General features: G+C 59.8%; 2 protein-coding genes across 5 annotated transcripts in view; one reads left to right on the top strand and one right to left on the bottom strand.

The window, feature by feature from the left end:
• CSNK1G2 (casein kinase 1 gamma 2) overlaps positions 1-18,026 on the bottom strand; it is a 36,888-nt gene that overhangs the window by 15,831 nt on the left and 3,031 nt on the right. The gene's annotated exons all lie outside the window — the stretch shown is intronic.
• Positions 9,650-12,136, top strand: LOC115899198 (uncharacterized protein CSNK1G2-AS1-like). Its single transcript, XM_030936621.1, is given in 3 exon segments — positions 9,650-10,585; positions 10,913-11,028; positions 11,491-12,136. Coding segments are annotated over 3 exon segments (567 nt in total). The 5' UTR covers positions 9,650-10,383; the 3' UTR covers positions 11,740-12,136.

Genomic DNA, 18,026 nt, shown 5'->3' with positions numbered 1-18,026 from the left:
AGAGTGGGCTCCAAATATTCCATAAGCCAGGTGCTAAACAGATGTGCTTTCACCCAGGCACTGTTGTTCTATTTACAAAGCCCAGAATAGATTTAGCATAATTCTCACAGGCCCTAGGATTTGTGCAATGGTAAAAAGCCCTGGGGTCACCTTAAAGTCACCAGCTGCACTAGCCTCTAACAAGAGGGTGAAGAGGGTGGGCCTCTCCTTGGACGCCAGGGAACCGCTTCTCCCACGCGAGGGAAGTTCTGGGTGACATCTTCTTCCGGCAGACGGCTGCTGCTTCTACACTGAAAGTCTGCTTAGTGTCGCCACCTCCATCAGTGATCTTGGCTAGATCGTCTGAATGCTGGCTGATGCCTGTCCAGCAGCACTTCATGCTTTTCACCTTGAACTTGGGTGTGTTTTTTTTTTTGACACAGGGTCTCAATCTGTCACCCAGGCTGGAGTACCATGGCGCAATCACAGCTTGCTGCAGCCTCGACCTCCTGGGCTCAAGCCATCCTCCCACCTCAGCCTCCAGAGTAGCTGGAACTACAGGCACACACCACCACGCCCAGCTAATTTTTAAACATTTTTTTGTAGGCTAGGCGCGGTGGCTCATGCCTATAATCCCAGCAGTTTGGGAGGCCAAGGCCCAGCATTTTGGGATCACCTGATCCAGGAGTTCAAGACCAGCCTGACCAACCTGGTGAAACCCCAACTCTACTAAAAATACAGAAATTAGCTGGGTGTGGTGGCAGGCACCTGTAATCCCAGCTACTTGGGAAGCTGAGGCAGAAGAATGGCATGAACCAGGGAGGTGGAGGTTTTAGTGAGCCAAGATCGTGCCACTGCACTCCAACCTGGGCAACAGAGCAAAATGATTCTGTCTCAAAAAAAAAAAAAAAAAAAAAAAAGGCCGGGCGCGGTGGCTCACGCCTGTAACCCCAGCACTTTGGGAGGCTGAGACGGGCGGATCACGAGGTCAGGAGATCGAGACCATCCTGGCTAACATGGGGAAACCCCGTCTATACTAAAATACAAAAAAAAAAAAACATTAGCCGGGCATGGTGGCGGGAGCCTGTAGTCCCAGCTACTCGGGAGGCTGAGGCAGGAGAATGGCATGAACCCGGGAGGCGGAGCTTGCAGTGAGCCGAGATCACGCCACTGCACTCCAGCCTGGGCGACAGCGTGAGACTCCGTCTCAAAAAAAAAAAAAAAAAAAAAAAAATTTGTAGAGGCTGGGCACGGGCTCACACTTGCAATCCCAGCATTTTGGGAGGCTAAGGTGTGGGGATCACTTGAGGTCAGGAGTTTGAGACCAGCTTGGCCAACATGGTGAAACCCCATCTGTACTAAAAATACAAAAATTAGCTGGGCGTGGTGGCACATGCCTGTTAATTCCAGCTACTCAAGAGGCTGGGACAGGAGAATTGCTTGAACCTGGGAGGCAGAGGTTGTAGTGAGCCAAGATCGCACCACTGCACTCCAGTCTGGGTGACAGAGTGAGACACTGCCTCAAACAAAGAAAACAGGCCGGGCGCGGTGGCTCACGCCTGTCATCCCAGCACTTTGGGAGGATCACAAGGTCAGGAGATCGAGACTATCCTGGCTAACACAGTAAAACTCTGTCTCTACTAAAAATACAAAAAAATTAGCCGGGCATGGTGGTAGGCACCTGTAGTCCCAGTTACTTGGGAGGTTGAGGCAGGAGAACACCGTGAACCCGGGAGATAGAGCTTGGGCGACAGAGCGAGAATCCATTTCAAAAAAAAAAATAAAAAATAAAAAATCAATGGGCTATAATAAACTCACAAGAGAGGATTATGTATTTTATTTTCATGAAAAATTCATAATAAAGCACCATGCTACTCCCTGTCTCTGTGGATGGGCCTGCCCTGGACATTTCATAGAAATGGGACGACGTATGGCGTGTCCTTCTGTGTCTGGCGTCTCTCGTTGAGCCTGGCGTCCTCGAGGTGCATCCACGCTGTGGCCCGAGTCAGAGCTTCTTCCTTTCGTAGCTGGGTTGTGTTCCAGTGCATGGAGGGCCGCACTACGTCTCCTCCTCTGCTGATGGCCACCTGGGCTGTGGCCACCGTCCGGCTGCTGGAGTCCGCTGCTGTATTTGCGCACGGGCTTCTGTGTGGCCGTGGGTTGCTGGATCGGATGGGAGCTCCGTGTGTGTCTTTGAGGAGCCGCCAGGCCATCTCCACGGTGGCTGCACCGAGTTACACTCGACCTGCCGCTCCCGAGGGTCTGACTCCTACACACGCACCCCAACTCTTCTGTGCGCATTGGATTTTGGTTTCAGACAGGGTATGGCTCTGGCACCCAGGCTGGAGCACAGTGGTACGATCTCAGCTCACTGTGACTTGTCTCCCAGACTCAAGCAATCTTGCCTCAGCCTCCCGAGTAGCTGGGACCACAGGCATGGACCCCCATGTCTGGCATTTTTTGTTTTTTTTTTTTTTTTAAGAGATGGGATCTTGGCCGGGCACGGTGGCTCAAGCCTGTAATCCCAGCACTTTGGGAGGCCGAGACGGGCGGATCACAAGGTCAGGAGATCGAGACCATCCTGGCTAACACGGTGAAACCCCGTCTCTACTAAAAATACAAAAAACTAGCCGGGCGAGGTGGCGGCGCCTGTAGTCCCAGCTACTCGGGAGGCTGAGGCAGGAGAATGGCGTGAACCCGGGAGGCGGAGCTTGCAGTGAGCTGAGATCTGGCCACTGCACTCCAGCCTGGGTGACAGAGCGAGACTCCGTCTCAAAAAAAAAAAAAAAAAAGAGATGGGATCTTGCCATGTTGCCCAGGCTGGTCTCAAACTCCTGGGCTCAACCTTCCCTCCTCGGCCTCCCAAAGTGCTGGGATTATAGGCGTGAGCTGTGGTGACCCCACTCCTGTGCACAGCCATGCTGGGGATGTGCCTTTTTCTTTTTTAGACGGAGTCTCACTCTTTTGCCCAGGCTGGAGCGCAGTGGCACGATCTCGGCTCCAGGCTGGAGCACAGTGGCACGATCTTGGCTCACTGCAACCTCCGCCTCCCAGGTTCGTGCAGTTCTCTGCCTCAGCTGCCTGAGTAGCTGGGATTACAGGCGCCCGCCACCATGTCGGGCTAATTTTTGTATTTTAGTAAACACAGGGTTTCACCATCTTGGCCAGGATGGTCTTGAACTCCTCACCTCGTGATCCACCCACCTCAGCCTCCCAAAGTGCTGGGATTCCAGGCGTGAGCCACTGCGCCTGGCTGGGGTGTGCTTTTAATTTGCATTTTTTGGCTGACTCTTGGTTTAGTTTTGGATGTGAGTTTTCTCCACTGGACTGAGTCACAGCTGCAGCGCTGTGTTGATGCTGGACACGAGGGAAGTGGCCGGAGACACTGATGTGACCGAGTGACCGCAGCTGAAGAAGGGACGGCAGTCAGTACCCCTCACCCCTGCTTAGTGGTCAGCAGATTTCTTGAGTTACCAACTCTCTTTACTGCCCAAACATCCAGAAACACCCACGCATGGCTAACCTAGTTTCTCTAAACCAGACCCACATTAAAATTTAACTTCCTTCCTGGGCGTTTTGGGGGAGGAATCTCCTCGAGTGCCCTGGGAGAGGGATCCGTGAGACGCAGCCCCCGCCCCCCACCGCAGCTCATCTCTTCCAGCACAGGGACTGGGTGCCATCCTGCTTCGGGGCACCCCTAGTTCCAGAGAGCACCTCCACACCTCACGGCCAACGCTGGGGCCCTCCCAGGCTCCACTGTCCTGGGATCCCCCACCAGCAGGGCCTGCTGGGGAAATGGACAGCAATGGCCTGGAGTATAGACTGCTGGGCGCTGCCCGCGAGGCTCCTCAGCATGGGCTGGAGAATCGGGGTGACGCGTGCACCCCAGTCAAGAGGGACACCCAAGGCAGCCCCATCCAACGCCTCTGTGTGGGGGAACGAGCAGCGGCTCTGATGGCTGAGCCGGGCTCAAGTCCTCAACCCGACACGGCCAGGTTCTGACCGCAGGGACCGCCCCATCCACGCCCCTCCACAGCCACGAGAGCCACAGGGAGCAGCCCCGGCAGCGAGATTGCTGCAACCGTGACAGCCGGGGCTGGGGTCACATTGGGCTGTCCCGGTCACAGCCCGTCCACCCATCTGTCCTTCCACTGCGGCTGCCAACGGGGTGGACAGGGGGACTTGTGCAGAGGACCACCATCGAGGAGTGATGCAGCCACAGGAGAGAAACTGGAGCCCAGCGCCTCCCCCTTGCCCGTGCCCCGCCGCACACCTGCCCACACCTGGATGAGTCGACAGCACGGGTACACTCTCCTTCTTCTGGAAACCCTCGCGGCACCCACAGGAAGGGGGCGTCCACAGGAAGGGGGCGTCCACAGGAAGGGGGCGTCCACAGGAAGAGGGCACTGAAATGTCTGTGCCTGCATTTTGTTTTGTTCTGTTTTGAGACAGAGTCTTGCTCTGTCACCCAGGCTGGAGTGCAGTGGTGCGATCTCGGCTCACTGCAGCCTCCGCCTCCCGGTTTCAAGTGATTCTCCTGCCTCAGCCTCCCCGGTAAGCTGTGATTACAGGCATGTACCACCACGCCTGGCTAATTTTTTGTATTTTCGGTAGAGACAAGGTTTTGCCACGTTGGCCAGGCTGGTCTCGAACTCCCGACCTCAAGTGATCCGCCCGCCTCAGCCTCCCAAAGTGCTGGGATCACAGTTGTTAGCCACCATCCCCCGCCTACTGTTAGATTTTCCATCCTGCAAGAAAGCAAAACCACATGCCAGCACACAGACACACACGCGCAGACCCCGTCAGAGCCGGCTGTGAGATCCGGCACAGCAAACATCCCGAGGGGACACTGCCCAGGAGGCACCCCCACCCGAGGCCGGCCTGCTCGCGCCACACTGCCTGCCTTTCTCGACTAGGGCTAGAGACTGCCCGAGAGGCAGCGTCCTGGAGACACAGGCCTCAGGTCTCCCCTGCCAGAAAGCAGCAGGACATGGGGCCATCTCGGGGGAGTGCATGCAGAAGCGGGGTGGGGAGTGAAGAAGGGGCAGGCGCCGTCCAGGGGGTCTTCCCGTGGGCTGAGGGACAGAAGGCCCCAGGTCCCGGATGTACCTATCTCCTAAGCAGCAGGACGCCTTTTCTTCCTACAAGCCCCTGTGCTGACGCAGACACTCGGCTGTGGAAGGGTCAGGACTGGCACTTAGGGAGGACAGGGGAGCTCCAGACCCCTACATGGGGCCCTGGACATGGGTGGGGACTTCTGTCCGCCTGGCTTCTCCCAGGTTATGCCCTTTACAACAGCAGGGAACAAAGTCTCACTCCCCAGTTCTGAGAGTCCTGCTGGAGAACCGTGGACCCAAACAAGGGTCGTGGGAGCCGTAATGTGTAGCCAGGGGTGTGGGGACCCAGGGTGGCATTAAAAGTAGGGCCGGTGCTAGAGGACCCAGTATGGCATTAAAAGGGGGGCGGGTGCTGGGGGCCGAGCATCAGAGGCGGGGCTGGTGCTGGGGGCCGAGCCGCTGCCTACAGGGTCTGTGCTACCCTGCACAGGCAGGTGTCCAGGCAGCTGAGACACCCCAACGCCGCGTCAGGAAAAGACATCACGCCCACCCTCACTGCGAGCCCCAGAGCTCCGGCCGCTTTCCAGACAAGCGAGTGGGGACACTCAGACCTCGGAGAGGGAGCCGCCAAAACCCTCGCTGAGGACAAGAGGCTGGAGGCCACCAAGCAGAACCTGAAAAGCAAATGCCACCGACTTCACGAGGAAAACAAATCCATCCCTTCTCGCCGTGAGGATGAAAGTATCCTCTATTAGACGGCACGGATGGAGCCACGGCCTCGTGAAGAGCTAAAGGCACTGAGCTGTGTGAGTTACACAGCTAGCGGGTACAGCCCGAGAGTCACACCTCAGTTATTAACACAAAAATCACCTCTCCCTGGGAGAGGACAGAGATGCAGACCAGGAAGCCACGTAGCGGGGCACACTCAGGACCCGGAGCCAAAGCTCATACCCACACTCAACACCAGCTGCTGCGGCCCTGGGAGGGGAGACAGTGCCTGGGAGAGCTGAGGCCCTCTCGACACCTGGCAGGAGCCGGGCAGCTCTCCCGCCCTGGAGCACCAACCCCACGGTCCCCACTGCTGAGCCCTGCAGGACGGCCCGGCCAGGCTCCTTGTTCCCCCAACATACACACTCGGTGCCCACAAAGGACCAAGTGAGGCCCAGCGGCCTCTGGGAACCGCCAAGGAGGAAGCCGTGTTCTGGACAGACATCAGGGGCACAGGCTTTGGCAGAGGCAGTGGGAGTCCCAATCGCCCCTCAATTCCAGGCAGGGCAGGCAGGTGCCTGGGGACGTTGCCCCCATGAGGCTGCGCTGTGCTTCCGCGGCCTCCGGACCTGCTCGGGAGGAGCCCCTTCCTCAGCCACCGACGACCCTCAGGTGCCCCGTCAGGAAGTGGGCAGGGCCGTTGTCAGGACGCGTCCCAACACCTGGCTTCCAGACAAGACGGGCGCGTGCCTCCAACCTCTCCCTGCACACAGGGGCAGCACGTGGTGACAAAAGGCTGGCTCTGCTGTGTGCCCCAGAGCCCCAGGGGGCCCTCACCAGTGGAAGCGCCACACACAGCACCCACTGGGCACCCACCCCGGGGTGTCTCCATGCGAGATCCGGTAGCTGCTGAGATGCAACCAGACACCCTCAGAGGCCCTCTGTGCCCACATCTGCAGTCACTCAGGGTCCTGAGCACCCTCCAGTCTCTGCCTGTGTGGTGAGCTGTGAAAGGGGCCTGGCTTGTGGAGCGTGCCCCGGGTGAGGGGACATGGGGGACCTGCAGGGGCAAAGGCATCTGCTCGGCTCCCTCAGTGAGGATGGACACAAAGTGGAGACGGAGGCGTCTGCGTTCATTGTCCCTCCTAACAGCAAACCCAAGGTCTCCCACATGCCCGGCCACCCAAGCCGCTCGGGGCAGCCCCCCTTCTCTTTCAGGCTGCTCTCTGCTCACCACTTGGTTTGCACGAGTGCCTGGTGCATCCCAGGACATCTCTCCCCCGGCTCCACTTCCGTCTGTGGTGCCCACGTGACCTCCCGGGCACACACTGCTTCTCAACCTTGCAGCCTCCAGGCTGGGCAAGGCCCCCTCCTGGGCGTGGGACCACTCGCCTGCTCTCCATCTAGGCTATCCCTCCTGACACAGTGGCCTCAAGCCTGTGGGGCTGGGAGGTGGGGAGGGAGGTGTGACCTGCGTCCAGATTGCTTTTCTTTCTAGCCATCCCTGCCTCACCCGCTCCCACAGCTGGGGGCACCCAGAGGCCCAATCCCACCCACCAATCTCCGGGTGGCACCGTTTAAGCCACACAGCATCAGGACACGGCCGTCGAAGGCGGGCGCCACCACCAGCCTTCCCTCTGCAGAATCCCCCACCTTCTCCCTCCTTCTCTCTTCCAGGTGAGCCGCTAGCATGGTCAGTTTCTTCTGCTAAGAAACCATGAGTGATGGCCGGGCGCGGTGGCTCACACCTGTAATCCCAGCACTTTGGGAGGCCGAGGTGGGCAGATCACGAGATCAGGAGATCGAGACCATCCTGGCTAACATGGTGAAACCCCGTCTCTACTAAAAATACAAAAAAATTAGCCGGGCATGGTGGCGGGCACCTGTAGTCCCAGCTACTCGGGAGGGTGAGGCAGGAGAATGGCGTGAACCCAGGAGGCGGAGCTTGCAGTGAGCCGAGATCGCACCAATGCACTCCAGCCTGGGTGACAGAGTGAGACTCTGTCTCAAAATCAAAAAAACAAAAACAAAAAGTCTCCTATCCCCAACACTCAGGCCACCCAGATGGGACTGAACACGCCCCACTCAGCCCCTCCGTGGAGGGTCAACACCAACCACTGAAACAGCTGAGGCCGCAGGGTGAGCGCCTGTGCCGCAGCCACAGCTGCCGGGTCTGAGTATAGAGCGGCCTAGAGGGTTAGGACCCATGGTTTTCTGTTTTTGAGACAGAATCTAGCTCCATCGCCCAGGCTGGAGTGCAGTGGCACACTCTCAGCTCACTGCAACCTCCGCCTCCCGAGTTCAAGCGATTCCCCGGCCTCAGCCTCCCGAGTAGCTGGGACCACAGGCGCTGCCACCACGCTGTCTGATCTTGACTCAGCTCTGTGTGTTCCGGCTTTTCACCAATCCCCATCCCAGCTGCAGATGACAAGCCCCATCCCCCAGAGCCTCCAACATGGGCACGGCCCTGCTGGGTCTAAGGCCCCACTGCTCCTGGCATCCCCTGGGAGCCTCCCTATGTGACCCCCGGCCCCTCGTCTCGGTGGTGACTGTCACCTCTCAGGTCCTGGCTCCCATAGGGGCTCCCGGCACCCCTGCCCCATGACCTGGAATCAGGAGGATGAGAAAGGGGCAGGCCTTGCACTCAGGGACGCAACACTGTTGGGAGCTGGGGTGAAGGCCGGCCCAGGCTGTGTGCCGACCCCGCTCCACCCGGCCACCAAGCAGGCTGCCCCACTGGTGTCTGTTCTGATACAGTGGTCTTGGGTGTTGCAGCCCAGGCAGGCTGGGGCTGCTACTTTCTCTCTGAGTCCCTGGACAAGCACCGGCTTCCCTGTGCCCAGCCTAGAGCAAACCCCACTGTGCCCTGCAGAGCTGAGCACTAGGGCCAGGAAGCCATACAGATGCACACCCGACTTTGCAGATGGAGTCCGGGGCGGGCAGCAGCCTCCTCCGGTGACAGGAGTGGCACGGGTGTCCACTTCACACTTCACACTCCCTGCACACAGGGCTGGATCACGCCTCCAAGCACCTCACGACAGCCCCTGTGAGGGGGTCACGGGCGGACAGCAGAGGGACAGCCCAGCCACACATGCCCTGAGCCTGACATGGATGGAGAAGCCTCTGCCCTGGGCACCGCCCCGCCCAGCAGAGCCTCGCCCGGGCACACGCCCACCCCGCGGAGCCTTGCCTCAGCCTCAGTGGGGGGCAGTGACCTGCAGCAGGTGGAGGGCAGCCCAATGCAAAACGGGAGCGCTGCCTGCACACCTGCTGCCCACAGTGGCCCCCAGCCCGTGTCCCCCACCTCAGGAGTGGCCCCGACGGTCACTGCCTGTGCCTGAGGCCTTCACAGCAGCAGGAGTGCAGTCAGAGGACAGGCAGGGCTGCCACCCTGGGCCACGGTCCATGGGTACAGGGCGGGTACCTAGCTCCCCCTGCCCCTACAAACAAGAGCCACCACCCCAAGACTCAGCCGCTTCTGAGGGCGCAGACCACTCCCTGGAGGCAGTCACCACTCAGTCGGGGCGCAGCACCCGTTCGTCATCAAGAAGAAGAGCCTGGCCTCTCCTGGGGTGCTCCGAACCCCAAGGGGTGCCCGAGGGAAGCCAGACAAGGCCGGGGCCTGGAGGGAAGCAGGGATGTGAAGGCCGGGCACCCACCGTGCCCATGCAGGCCTGGGGGTTGGGGGTCTGTCCTGCCACGCCTGAGGGCCACAGCGAAGAACAACAATCTCGGGGAGGGAGAAGGGGACGCTGATCCTCACTCAGCCTCCACCCAACCCACGCGGCCACAATTCCATCCCAAGGGGAGAGCGCCGGCTCAGGGTCACACACCAAGGATGGCTCCCGGGCACCAAACGGGACTGCAGCCATCCCCACAGGGGCTGCTCTCATGGCCGGCTCTGGGCCAGAGCCGACCCTCCCTGTCAGCTCCCACCCCCTTCCCCAGCCCTGGCCTCAGGCCTCTACCTGCCCTGTTCTTCTCGGGGTCCTCCATCTGGTCTGGGCCCAGGGCCAGTTCCCTCGGGAGGGCCCTGGCAGCCCCCTTCTCTGACTGTCTCCACTCAGTGATGTCACAGTCCCTGGACTGACATCACTACACAGCCCTGAGCCCAGAGCCCAGGGAAAAGCTGAGGGGAGGCCAGGGACCTCGCTGGGCTGGGCAGGTGCAGGCCACCCCCGTCCCAGTGCCCTCAGAGACACCTAGACTCATGTGGACCCGGCCGTGGCCCCTTCTGGGCAGCGCTGTCCAGGCTGGCCCTGCCCTCTGACCTGGGGCCGCAGGGGCTGGCCACCGTGGGCTCAGTCCCCCGCCACCCCAATTCACCTGCACCCCAAGGAAAGAGAATGCGGAGTTGCAGCGCCCCAGGACCCACGAGCCCCCAAACACCAGGGCAGCACATACTTCCAGTCCCAGGGTCAGAGCAGAGCGGGGCCAGGCCCAGCCCGGTGACACAGGGCAGATGGAAGGGCGCCCTCCAAAACAGAAGAGCACAGGAGCTGCCGCGGCCGGGACAAACCAACCTCAGGCTGACCTAGGCCGGTAATGGGTTTAACGCATTGGGTGCAAAAGAGAAACACCCCACAAATCAGGGAGAGAAGGGAAGCTGCCCACCCCACGGGAGGAGGCTGAGGAGTGAATGCCGGGGCCGGGCGGGGCCGGTCCTCACAGCGCTGTGGAGACCAGACCAAGGGCAACTGTCATCACCACGAGAAGGCCCTGTCCACGGCAGAACCCCACCTCACCGCACCGATTGCACCACAGATGCCCATGAGGAGAGCCGGCCTCCGAGAACGTGGCTGAGCAGTCACATGCCACCGTCAGCAAAGGCAAGGACCCAGGTAAAGAGCACAGGAGGGCCATGAGCAACCACAGCACGGCGGCCCGGACAGACCCTGACTGGGGGAGGGGGCAAGGCTGCGCAATGGCAGCTGGGACTGGACCCTGTTGGGGGGTGGCGGGGGAGGCAGCGAGGCTGCGCAGGGACCCCATCCCACAGGAGGTCAGCCTTGCCCTGGTGATGGCACAGACCACAGCTGAGGGCCACGGGCGGAGCTGACTCCAGGGAAAAGCTGGCCCTCACCCAGAGCTGCACATCCCACTGGCAGCCTTGGCGGAGGGCACTGTCCCTGCAACTTCTCCACACGGGCAATTTCCCCAAAATTCAGATTATGCAAAGGGAGGCGCGGCTGCCATGGACTCCAGGGCCTCAGACGCCATCAACAAAAGCAGTGTACACATTTGCATCAAATCCATCACAAAGACTTCGAGACTCCGGGGGAAATGAGAGCACCGACACACAGGCCCCCACGGCGCACAGTCCCCCACGGCGCACAGGCTCGCACGGCGCACAGTCCCCCACGGCGCACAGTCCCCCACGGCGCACAGGCTCGCACGGCGCACAGTCCCGCAGGGCGCACAGGCCCCCACGGTCCACAGGCCCCCTCCGCGCACAGGCCCGCCGCACGGTGCACCGTCCCCCACGGCGCACAGGCCGGCACAGCAACCCTACTCCGCCTCAGCAGCTCAATTCTGGTTCCTGCACCCTGGCCCGGGGGCAGAGCTGACCCGGTCTTGCTAGGGGGGCAGGGGTCCCCGGGGCAGGGGTCCCCTGGCCCCAGGTGGTGCCACAGACAGCGGGGGGAACACTCAGGCAGGGTCAGGCACCCCACCAGGAAAGAAAGCTCCCACGGCAGGTCCCGGGGCTGGGTGGGACCCTGGGTGGCTCCCATCGGAATCCTGCTAGGTCTGGGAGGACACTGGTCCTTCCAGAAACGTAACCACGAACAGCCGTGGAAAACCTGGGTGGGCTGCGTTTCTACTGCGTTTCTACATTTCCTTTTCTTTTTTTTTTTCTTCCAGATGGAGCCTCACTCTGTCGCCCAGACTGGAGTGCCTTTTCCCCTCACAGCGTGGGAGCCGCTGGGTGATGTCCCGCCCTGGTTTCCCTCCACCCGAAGGCAGTCACCTCGGTCGCCGGCTCCTGCCTCTGTGATGCTCCCCACGAGGGCTGCAGAGTGGAGGGCATGGCGGGGTTCGGCCTCATTCCCCGGGGAGCCCCAGGGGAGAGCTTAGTCCCGGGGAGCTGCCCAGGTCTTTGCCATCCCCTGGCCTCCATCCAGTCCCTCACGACTCGGCTCCTGGCCCTGCGCACCGGGCAATGCCTGCTAGGCACGTGCCCCTCAGAGTCAGGCCTGTATTCACCTCAGCTTTTATTAAGGGCCTTCAGGGATTGGGTTTTTTAAATCATCGTCAAATATACTGTTATTAAAAGGATATGTACACTTTGGGAGGCCGAGGTGGGCGGATCACTTGAGGTCAGGAGTTTGAGACCATCCTGGCCAACATGGTGAAACCCTGTCTCTACTAAAAACACAAAAATTAGCTGGGCGTGGTGGTGGTCGCCTGTAATCCCAGCTACTCGGGAGGCTGAGGCAGGAGAATCACTTGAACCTCCTGGAGGCTGCAGTAAGCCAAGATGGCACCACTGCACTCTGCCTTGGCAACAGCAAGACTCTGTCTCAAGAAACAGACAAAAAAAAAGGTTGAACACACAGAAGCATCCCGTCCTCCGTCACCCGGGCAGTCTCAATGCCCAGAGGCCGAGGATGACACACACACTATCGGTGTACTAGCGTCTGCCCCCTGGGCCCTCGTCCAGCCCTGCACCCACCACCCACTGAGGAGCCAGGGTGTCCTTGCTGTCCTGCAGTGGCCACCACAACCCCTTTCACACTGAGGGGTTGGGCTATCCCCCAAAACGACATGCCAAGTCCTAGCCTCCAGTAAACAGAAACGCGGCCTTATGTGGAAGTGAGGGTGGCCCCAGTCTCACCACGTCTCAGCTTAATGTCATGTTTCACGATGTTGAGTCAGAAACAGCAGAGAAGAGGAGGGTGGGGAGGTGGACTCTGCTTCCTCTCGCCCAGCCTGAGAATCCTGGGGACACCCAAGCATCCCCGTCCTGGCCCATTGGGAGGCTGCACCCCCCAACTGGGACCCCCGTCCCATCATACACAACACAGCTGGCGCTGCCCTCTCAGGGAGCCCTGGAGGACCAAAGGGACACAAGCAGCCAGCCTCAGGATCTGGCAGGGTCTGAAAAGGAAGACATCACATGGTCCCAGAAGGCCCCCATCTTTGATTTTTATAAATCGGCCAAATGGCAGAAAATGTTGCCTCCCCAGGCCCACGGTGTCTCCTCTTGCCTCCCCTCATTTCAACAGCAGGAGATAGACACAGACCACCCGCCTGGCCAGCTCTCTGACCCCCACGGTCTCCCGTGAAAACTGGGCACGTGGCTCACCCAGGGACCTAGGGGGGCACCAAGGCAAACACACGCCCAGCTCACCTAAAACTTTCCCACACACTCCGCCACAATGCCCCCACGGCCCCACCTGGAGGGTCTCCAGCAAAACTCCCACAGCCCCTCCCTCCGAGATGCTCCAGAGCAGGTGACACCTCCCTTTCAGAGGCCAGGCCCCGCCTGACGCCGGCTGGAGGGAGGCAGTGGGGACGGGCGCTGGTGGCCTCTGGGGCACGAGAAGGCGCCTTTGTGTTCGGTGGGCGGCAGCGGATTTAGGCCAGGCCAGCCCGGGAAGACCCGTCTGTTCCGACATGGAAGGAGGCTTTGGCTGTTTCTAAGCGCACCCCCTCCTGTCTTCGGGGGGGTCTTGGACAATTTTCCCTGAAAAGCGGACAGTGCTCATCTCCTAGAGTCTGCGATTTGGGAAAGAACGCCTTCTTCAGATGTCACTGTAACGTTCAAGCTCTCCGACATTGCTGAGCTCTCTTTTGCTACTTAAAAATAAACACTTGGCCGGGCGCGGTGGCTCACACCTGTAATCCCAACACTTTGGGAGGCCGAGGTGGGCGGATCACGAGGTCAGGAGATCGAGACCATCCTGGCTAACATGGCGAAACCCCTTCTCTACTAAAAGTACAAAAAATCAGCCAAGAGTGGTGGCGGCGCCTGTGGTCCCAGCTACTCGGGAGGCTGAGGCAGGAGGAGAATGGTGTGAACCCGGGTGGCGGAGCTTGCAGTGAGCCGAGATCACGCCACTGCACTCCAGCCTGAGCGACAGAGTGAGATTCCATCTCAAAAAAATAAAATAAAATAAAATAAAATAAAATAAATAAATAAATAAACATTGATTTTTTGTGGTCTTGAAAGGCCAGGGCCACCTGGATGATCCTGCGGGGCTGGGGCCTGTCGGTCACTCTATGGACACTGGATGCCCCCGGCCTCTGAACTTGCTGTGGCGAAGGTCATGGGCAGCACATCCGTCTGTCCCACTGCCCGTGCTCGTCACAGGGTGCAAGACCTGTGCCTGACAAGGTAGTGGGGACACCAGGCACATGCAGGACCCCTGGCTTTCTAGACGGCGTGGGGATCAGGACAGCAGAGTCTCTGATGTCCTGCAGGCCAGAGAAACATCGGGCCCGAGGACGGGAGAAACCAGGTCCCTGGAAGGAGGGGAGTGGTCGTCGCTGTGCAGAGATCCAGTCCCCAAAACCCGGCAGGGGACACAAACAGTGCAGGTGCTGTAGATGGTGGTCAGCGGCTCCTCAGATGGTCCAACCCGGAGTGGCCGTGTGACCAGCGGTTCCACCGCTAGACGTCCGCCCGAGAACAATCATGAGGCCATGCGGGAACCAGACACAGATGCTCGCAGCCGCCACACGCAGATGCCATGCAAACATCCATCACGGAAATAAGCGCGTGGCCACCCACACACCGGAACACGACTCAGCCACAAACAGGAGTGAGGCTCGGATGCGGGCCACAGCGCGGATGCACCGAGGACATCATGCTCAGTGAGAGACGCCAAACACACAAGGCCTCGGCCTCTGTGATTCCACCCCAGGAGGTCCCTAGAACTCTCAGAGTCACAGAGACAGAAAGTAGGACGGGGGTGCCAGGGGCTGGAGAGGGCAGGGGAGTGAACGTTTCACGAGGACAGTGTCTCAATCTGGGAAGGTGGGGAGGTTCTGGAAAGGACAGTGTGGAAGGCTGGCTGCTGAAGGGACTGGGACTCCCTTTGCAGGTGATAAGAACGCTCTGGAATAAGAGGTGGTGGCTGCACACACACAGGAGCCTTGACCACGGCGGGTCTGAACTGACAGGTCCACTCGGACACGGATTTTTTCCAATAAAGGCTGCCCTGAGGGTGCCGGCCTCTCCTGGCTCCCTTCCACTCTGCCACCCAAGACAGCGAGACCCACCCTCCCCTCCTCAGCCCTCAACGTGAACAGGACGAGGACAGAGGCTTGCATGAGCGTCACTTCCACTGCGTGGAGAGCAAACAGGGTTTATCTTCTTTACGCTTTTCTCAACATGTTCTGGTGTCCAGCTTCCCTCACTATGAGAACGCAGCACCTAACACAATACACGAGGGGTGTGAGCATGGACCACGTGTCCTCCCAAGGCCTCCGGTCACCAGCAGGCTGTGGGCAGCGGAGTCTGGAGGACTCGAAAGCTATACGAGGGTATTATACTGCATGAGGGGCTGAAGCCCTAAACCCCACCCTGCTCAAGGGTCAGCTGTATAAAAATCACTTATGTGCACACATCGCTGAATTCTACCGAATGTGGATTATGTTTTGACCAAAAAAAGTGGCTCATGCTCTGAGGACCATACCCAAATGAGGCTGGTAAGAGAACAGTGAGCTGGGTCAGTGTGATGGGATCGTTAATTTTTTTTTTTTTTTTTTGAGAGGGAGTCTCGCTCTGTCACCCAGGCTGGAGTGCAGTGGCGCGATCTCAGCTCACTGCAAGCTCTGCCTCCTGGGTTCACGCCATTCTCCTGCCTCAGCCTCCCAAGTAGCTGGGACTACAGGCATCCGCCACTACGCCTGGCTAATTTTTTGTATTTTTAGTAGAGACGGGGTTTCATATTGTTGGCCAGGCTGGTCTCGATCTCCTGACCTCGTGATCTGCTCGCCTTGGCCTCCCAAAGCGCTGGGATTACAGGCGTGAGCCACCGCGTCCGGCCAGGATGGTTAATTTTAAGAAACGCGGCGAGCCCGGCTCTGGCCAGCACCCCGGGGATGAGAGGGGGCAGGATGGGGCCAGGGGCAGCGGCCTCCCAGAATGGCTCCCTCGGCGAAGGATCAAGTCTGAGCCTGGGGCCGGGCCATCCCCTGAAGCCACACCTCCTGTTCACAGGGCCAGGGTTTAACCAGCTCTTCTGGGGTCCCGGCCCATGAAGCTTTCAGAGGAACCGGGGCTGTGCACCCACAGGAAGAAGAGGCCAGTGCCCAGGCACAAGGAGGACGAGCTGACTCATGGGGGCCCGATCACGTTACCACACCCACAGCCCAGGTCCCCGGGCGAGGTTCGAGGGGCAGCGGAGGTCCCTGACCACTTCCAACAGGACAACCATGGTACACCCAGGACTCAGGCAGCGAACCCCACACAGCACCCCTCTCCCCAGCGTACAGGCCTGACCAGCGTGATGGCACGGCATGGACACACGTGCGGACGCTGCCAGTGCACACGCACACCACTCCTGCGGCCACAAGCCCCGGCCCAGCCCACCTGCAGGCTCCAGGGCTCTGGCTGGATCCCCCTCAGCGCACCCACCCTCAGAGGAACTCAAAGGCCCACCCAGCAAGTCAGAGGCAGACACGGGCCAGTCTCTGTCCTCATGCTGGTCCCGTCCTGGGAACTGCCCACAGGCAGAGCTTGGGCATCGGCGCCAGCTGCCCGGCCCCAGGACCACTGGAGCAGAAGCCTGAGGGGGCACGGCCGCCGCAGACGGGACAAGCCCTTGCACACTTGCCATTTTTCTTGGGGACGGAGGTCAGACGGGAAGGGGCAGAGGTCATCGCAGATGACATGAACATCCTGGAGTCACCGGGGAAACAAAGTCCCTAAGGAGGGCGGGTCCTACCGGCAACACAGCCCACAGCACCATGGCCAAGGGGGCAGGACCGGCCATGAGGCCTCACAGGCGTGGACTCTGTCCACGAATCCAGACCAGGACTTGGGGCGCCTCACTCCAGAGGGTGAAAGTTTCCAGATAATTGAGAGATTACCTTGAAGCACAACTTTCTTCAAGGATCCAAAGGGCAATCACGCGTCCACGAAACATGGCTGGAGACAACAAAAAACCTCTCAGGTTTCCTCTGCCTTTTACATAGCGACAGGGCCGGGCGCGGGGCTCACGCCTGTCATCCCAGCTATGTGGGAGGCTGAGGCGGGCGGATCACCTGAGGTCAGGAGTTCAAGACCAGCTTGGCCAACATGGTGAAACCCAGTCTTTACTAAAAATACAAAAACTAGTCAGGCGAGGTGGCGCTTCCCAGCTACTCAGGAGGCTGATGTGGGACAATCACTTGAACACAGAAGGCAGAAGTGGCAGTGAGCCAAGATCGCGCCACTGCACTCCAGCCCGGGCTACAGAATGAGACTCCACCTCAAAAAAATAAATAAATAGGCCAGGCGCGGTGGCTCACACGGTCAGGAGTTTGAGACCAGCCTGACCAACATGGTGAAACCCCGCCTCTACTAAAACAATACAAAAAAATTAGCCGGGTGTGGTGGTGCACGTCATCTCAGATACTCAGGAGGCTGAGGCAGGAGAATCGCTCGAACCCAGGAGGCAGAGGTTGCAGTGAGCTGAGATCGTGCCACTGCACTCCAGCCTGGGCAACAGAGCGAGACTCCATCTTTAAATAAATAAATGAATAAATAGCGATGGGCCCGCCCTGGTCTGGGACCCCGAGCCTCATTCTGGTGGTCCTAGCCCCTCACTTTGAGCCCTCGCTGAGGTGGCACAAAGGGGCACCCCCCACCCCGCCAGGCCAGTCCAGTTCCTGGACAGACCCATCCAGGAGACGGCTGCATCCACGTGCCAGCCACAGGGGCAGCACAGTACCCTGGACCCAGAGCCGGTAGAGAGGATGGGGAAGGTGGTGAGGCCCATCCTCTGCCCGCAGGGCCACCACCCCTCGCTGTCACTGCTCCCACTGGCACAGCGGGTAACCAGAGGAGCACAGGTGTGGGAGTCAGTAACCACCACTTCCTCCTCTACCCAAGGAGGCCAAGTAGGCCTCGACTTCCTCATCTGTAAAATGGGCGCTCCACCCACTTCCCGGGAAGCCCCACAGCACCGGCCCCACGAGAACTCCAGAACGAGGAAGAGGCAGACGCGGAGCCTCCCAACCTGGGAGCCTCCAGACTGCAGGCCTCACTCAGACAGCCTTGCCCAGAGGCCGCCAACCAACAGGTTCTCTCGCGTGGCTGCCAGCGGAGCATCCGCAGATCTGTGGGGTGGG

This window comes from Rhinopithecus roxellana, chromosome 8 (assembly GCF_007565055.1).
Source record: "Rhinopithecus roxellana isolate Shanxi Qingling chromosome 8, ASM756505v1, whole genome shotgun sequence".
Classification (NCBI taxonomy): Eukaryota; Metazoa; Chordata; class Mammalia; order Primates; family Cercopithecidae; genus Rhinopithecus; species Rhinopithecus roxellana.
The sequence above is the reverse complement of the archived record's forward strand: the minus strand, read 5'-3'. Positions and strand labels throughout refer to the sequence as shown.